We start from the raw sequence: 5,955 nt of genomic DNA on the forward strand, positions 1-5,955 counted from the left end.
ATAGTTTAATATAGCTACATATGTATGTAATAAAATTTGTTAATAGAGAATTACGTTAATATTGTTTTATTATTTCAGAAAACATGGACTGCCCATCCAGTATTGCAACAGTGCATAAATTGTGCTCATATTACATGTAGCCTTTCATTTTGCATTGTTTTTGATGCATCAAAAGGAATATAACATTTTTGAAAGAAATTTACCTTAGCTTCTAGTAGAAGAAATGGATGCAGTGAGAGATGAGGACAGGCGCAGGCGCCTGAGGGTGCTGGAGGATCGTATAAAAGATCCAAGAAGCATTACAAACATCGATTGCTTATTAGACACAGTCCAAGCCCTGGTGGCAGATTGTGATCATCCCAGCGTAAAACGTATGAAAAATATAGAAGCATATATGAATAGATGTAAGTATTCATTTTTTTTTACTGTGATTAAATTATGGTTTTTAAAGAAAGATATATGTCATGGTATTGCGTGATATTATTTTGCATTTTGATATGATGATTTATATAATTTTGGAAAGAATAATAAGAGTTGTTTGCATCTTTAGATGACTCGGTGGCTCAAGATATTTGTAAAATGCGAATGCGTACAGATGACTTCACTCTGATAAAAGTGATAGGTCGCGGGGCATTTGGGGAAGTACAATTAGTCCGGCATAAATCGACACAGAAAGTATATGCTATGAAATTACTCAGTAAATTTGAAATGGTAAGAAACGTATATATTGCAACTGGTTGTGTCAGATGTTGTTGCACATTTCACTGTTGCATATTTTACAGATCAAACGATCAGACTCAGCTTTTTTTTGGGAAGAGCGTGATATAATGGCACATGCCAATTCTCAATGGATAGTTCAACTCCATTTTGCATTTCAAGATCAAAAATATCTTTATATGGTAATGGATTATATGCCTGGCGGTGACTTAGTAAACTTAATGTCGAACTATGATGTGCCAGAAAAATGGGCAAAATTTTATTGCGCGGAAGTGGTGCTTGCATTGGATGCGATACACTACATGGGATTTGTTCACAGAGATGTAAAGCCAGATAATATGTTACTTGATAAGCATGGTCACTTGAAACTTGCAGATTTCGGTACTTGTATGAGGATGGATGTTGTATGTATATTTTATTCATTAATTTTATGTTAAAGTAATGTTGCATGAAAAGAGATATTTAACTGACACATGTGTACTTCGTTTTTTTTAGGATGGCCTTGTTCGATCTGATACTGCAGTGGGTACTCCTGATTATATATCACCAGAGGTACTTCAATCTCAGGGTGGTGAAGGGGTATATGGAAGAGAATGTGACTGGTGGTCAGTCGGCGTGTTTTTATATGAGATGCTTGTCGGCGACACTCCCTTTTATGCAGACTCGTTAGTTGGAACGTACTCAAAGATTATGGATTTTAGAAATTCACTACACTTTCCACAAGAAGCTGATATTTCTCAGTCTGCCAAAAATTTGATTTGTGGTTTTCTTACGGATAGAACTAAACGGTTGGGAAGAAACGGCGTAGAAGAAATAAAAAATCATCTATTCTTTAAAAATGATCAATGGACTTTCGAAAATTTACGGGAATGCGTTCCTCCTGTGGTACCAGAACTTTCTGGCGATGATGATACTAGGAATTTCGATGATGTCGATAAAGAGGATGGACCTGAGGAATGTTTCCCTGTACCAAAAGCATTCTCTGGAAATCATTTACCTTTTATTGGTTTTACATATTCGGGAGATTATCAATTAATGGCTTCAAGTGGCAAAGAATCAGTAGACGGGTTAGAGAATCATATCAATAATGGTACAAGCGACGATATTAAAATTTCTCAATTAGAAAATTTATTGGACAAAGAAAAGAGACAAGTAGAAAATTTGGAATCGAGACAGAAAGCTTTAACAACGCAATTAGAAGTCATGGCACGCCGGGAATCTGAATTACGTGAAGAGATAGGAAGAGCGGACAAGGAACTAACTTTGTTAAGACATAATTACAAGGAGGCACAACGTAGAATAGAGCATGAGACGGAAACGCGTAGAAAAGCAGAATCGTTATTTGTAGAATTAAAAAAGAAGTTCGACGAAGAGCAGACAAAAAGGGCACGCGATGCGAGCAACTCTCAACAAACATCTGAGCGTGTTTCGACTCTAGAGAAACAAATCAAGGAAATGCAATCAAAATTGGAAAGAGAAACAGAAACAGTAACAAGGTTACGGAAACAAGCTACGGAAGTTACTGTTGCTCGTCAAGCTGCAGAACAAATGGCAAACGAATTGCAAGTGGCGAGAGCACAATTACAAGCTCAACGAGACAGCTTACAACAAGAAGTGGCAATGCTGCAAGTAAGTACCTGTATAAAAAAAGACAAGAATAAAGAGAAACATTTAGTTTAAATGACTCATATATTTATAGGGGCAATTATCAAAAGAACGTAGCTCTCGATCACAAGCGTCATCCTTAACCGCCGAATTAGAAAGTCGTCTTTCTGCTCTTCATCTCGAACTCGAACATAGTCGAGAAAAAGAGGAGAAAGCAATTATGGATAACAGACAATTGACTGAAAGAATTTCAGCATTGGAAAAAGAAGCAGCAAGCTTATCTTTAGAGTTAAAAGCCGCGCAAGCTAGATACAATCAAGAGGTTGTGGCTCATCAAGAAACTGAACGTTCACGTATGTTATCCAAAGAAGAAGCCAATGTGGAAGTTGTTAAAGGTAAGTCGCATTGCACTCATGTACGTATTATCAATCTAACTATTATTCTAATATATCGTCAATCAATTATATTGCTCATTATAATTTTTAAAATTTTGGAATGCTTACTCTCGATGGTATATCTGTTTATGTATGTATATATGTAAAATTGCATTCTCGTTTGTAAATTTGTCTTCAATTATATTTACATAATGTTAATGTAATATCAACAGCACTACAAGCAAAATTGAACGAAGAGAAGAGTGGACGACAACGTGCTGAATTGCTTGCACAAGAGAAGGAGAGGCAAACTTCCATGCTTTCTGTGGATTATCGGCAGATCCAGCAGCGATTACAGAAATTAGAGGGCGAACACAGACAAGAGGTGGAAAAGGTAAAAGTGCTACAGGGTCAAGTTGAACAAGAACAGCAGAAGAGAAACGTACTGCAGACTGATTTGGCACAGTTGTCATCGGAGGCAGGACGATTGCGTGCAAGGGAACAGCAGTTGTTAGGTGAAGTAGCCCATCTGAGAGAAGCAAAACAGCAAATAGAAGAGGAATTGCATCACTTAAAGACTCAGAGGAATGCAGATCAATTACAAACTAAAGAACTGCAAGAACAATTAGAAGCGGAAGCTTACTTTTCGGTACATAAATTTATACTTAAAGTTTATTGTTATTGAAAAAGTTTCTACAGATGTATATGTTGACAATTTTTATTTTTGTTTTCAGACTCTTTACAAAACGCAGACACAGGAACTTCGGGAAGAACTCGATGAGAAGATACGATTACAGCAAGAGTTAGAGGAAGAACGTACTTCTTTGGTACATCAATTACAGTTGTCATTAGCAAGAGGCGATAGTGAAGCTTTAGCGAGATCAATAGCTGAAGAAACAGTGGCAGATCTTGAAAAAGAACGGACGATGAAAGAATTAGAGTACAAAGATGGAGTTGCCAAACATCATCAAGAAGTGAATGCAAAAGAACAGATCATAAATCGACTGAAGGATAGTGAAGGTGAACTCAAGAAAACCATTGATCAATATCTTAAAGAAAAAGATGATTTAAATAAACGGTACAAAGAATTGCAAGACCAACTATCGAAGGCGCAATCAAATGCCGAAGAAATCGAAAAACTCAGTAGTAAATTGAAAACTGAACAATTATTGAAACAACAGGCAGTTAATAAATTAGCAGAGATTATGAATAGGAAAGACTTATCTTCGAGCGGCAAATCTAAGAACAAAGCTTCTGCAGCAGATTTAAGGAAGAAGGAGAAAGATTGCAGACGATTACAACAGGAACTAACTCAAGAAAGAGAGAAATACGGACAGCTGGCAGCTAAATGGCAAAAAGACTTACAAGATTTACAAGTAAATAAAACACTGCATATCGTACATTCCAATAGATCGTGTACTATGGTATTCTCAACGTTATATATATTTTTATAGGCGCAGTTGGTAGAAGAAAACCAATCGAAATTAAGGCTACAAATGGAACTTGATTCGAAAGACTCCGAAATAGAAACGTTACAGATGAAAATAGCGTCTCTCAATTCGGAAACCGCTAGTGTTTCGTCCGTGGAAAATGATGGAGAGGATTCCGTTTTGTCGGAACATGGTACGCTGCGATTGGAAGGTTGGTTACATGTGCCAAATAAACAGAATATTAAAAGGCACGGGTGGAAGAAACAATATGTCGTTGTCTCTTCGAAGAAAATAATATTTTACAATAGCGAGAACGATAAAATAAATGCCGATCCGGTTCTAATATTGGATCTAAATAAAGTCTTCCACGTCAGATCAGTTACTCAGGGTGATGTCATCCGAGCCGATGCCAAAGATATTCCGAGAATTTTCCAGGTAAATAATATTAGCTAATAGCTTATGCACGACGTATTAAATTAATATTTATATTGCCTTCTATCCCCGATTTCAGTTATTATACGCTGGTGAAGGCGAAGCTAGACGTCCTGGTGATGAAGGAAACACATTGCCTGGAGTAGAACTGCCACAACTTACGGATAGGCCGGGCACGCAATCATTAAAAGGCCATGAATTTGTACCAATATCGTATCACATGCCGACCACTTGCGAAGTGTGCTCGAAGCAATTGTGGCACATGTTTCGACCACCGCCAGCTCTTGAGTGTCGAAGTAAGTATGAAGTGATAAGAATACAACATTACTATGTCTATTTATTCTGTTGTAATAAAGCATGAAAACCAATTTGCTATCATGTTCTTTTACACAGGGTGTCATATAAAAGTGCACAAGGAGCACTTAGACAAGAAAGAGGATGCCATAGCACCGTGTAAATTGCATTATGATCCAAACAGTGCCCGCGAGTTATTAATCCTGGCTGGTAGTCCTGACGAGCAGAAATATTGGGTCGCGAGATTATCCAGACGTGTACAAAAATGTGGTTACAAAGCAAACTCGCACGTTGACGGCACGGGACAACGTGTCTCGCCAAGGTAGCGTAGCCGTGCGACTCAACGTAACCGGAGACTTAAGTAGTTCTCTTGTATTGTGGCATCGCATGATTGGGTGTAGCGAGGTTAGAGTCGTTTGATTTTTCTTGCACTCTTTACACTAAAACTGACAATAGGTTTTCCAATGAATATCACAACGTAACAACACGAAACAGTTTTCCGTAAGTGCATCCTTCCGTTTATCGAGTCGGAAAATGTGCGTGAAGTATCATTATTCATTATGTGGTAGCTAGTCTTGCACTCATATTTCGTGCTTGTGTGGAAGCATATAAAAATAATTTAAATACACTTGCACGACGTGCGTCTGTGTGTGTATTTCTTAGTTAAATGTTTCGAAGATTTTAAAAGTTAGTTTAAATAACATTTTCTTTTTCTTATGATAGCAATCATCGGAATGAATAATTTTAATGTTTAAAATCTAAATGTAGCAATCGTCGATCTATTCTATTTCATTCGAGTGCAATGCGCTTCTTCAATTATTTTCCGCATTACTTTTTCATTCTACTTCAATAAATAGAAGTGAGATTTTGCTTTATTTTAAATGAAATATGTTTCTTACTGGTTTTTGAAAATGTTTAAGTGTATAGTATCTTCTTTTCTTTCTCATAATAGAAAAGATTGGAAATAAAAATTGATATAAATATTTATCTAAAAAATTGCATGAAAATAAAGTACGATATGTAAAGTGAGAGAATATGTTTTACCTAATTTATATTATGCACGACAAATATTAAATTTTACAGAAATGCGATTTACTTTGAAT

The 5,955-nt window shown here is 36.6% G+C and overlaps 1 protein-coding gene across 6 annotated transcripts in view; it reads left to right on the top strand.

Moving 5' to 3' along the window:
- The window catches only part of ROCK2 (Rho-associated, coiled-coil containing protein kinase 2), an 11,355-nt gene that overhangs the window by 1,296 nt on the left and 4,104 nt on the right, over positions 1-5,955 (top strand). For 2 of the 6 annotated variants that reach the window (XM_026819125.1, XM_026819123.1), the window contains 10 exons: positions 79-404; positions 551-711; positions 783-1,121; positions 1,213-2,346; positions 2,417-2,717; positions 2,930-3,345; positions 3,431-4,072; positions 4,151-4,561; positions 4,638-4,854; positions 4,952-5,174. In XM_026819125.1, the coding sequence (XP_026674926.1) occupies positions 224-404; positions 551-711; positions 783-1,121; positions 1,213-2,346; positions 2,417-2,717; positions 2,930-3,345; positions 3,431-4,072; positions 4,151-4,561; positions 4,638-4,854; positions 4,952-5,174 (4,025 nt within the window). In that variant the 5' untranslated portion in view covers positions 79-223. Of the gene's footprint in view, positions 1-78; positions 405-550; positions 712-782; positions 1,122-1,212; positions 2,347-2,416; positions 2,718-2,929; positions 3,346-3,430; positions 4,073-4,150; positions 4,562-4,637; positions 4,855-4,951; positions 5,258-5,955 lie in introns of those variants that run through there. The other 4 variants (XM_026819124.1, XR_001916942.2, XM_018035901.2 and 1 more) reach the window with 4 other exon arrangements.

This window comes from Ceratina calcarata, unplaced genomic scaffold (genome assembly GCF_001652005.2).
Source record: "Ceratina calcarata isolate Rehan_Ccalc_2016 unplaced genomic scaffold, ASM165200v1 scaffold93.2, whole genome shotgun sequence".
Classification (NCBI taxonomy): Eukaryota; Metazoa; Arthropoda; class Insecta; order Hymenoptera; family Apidae; genus Ceratina; species Ceratina calcarata.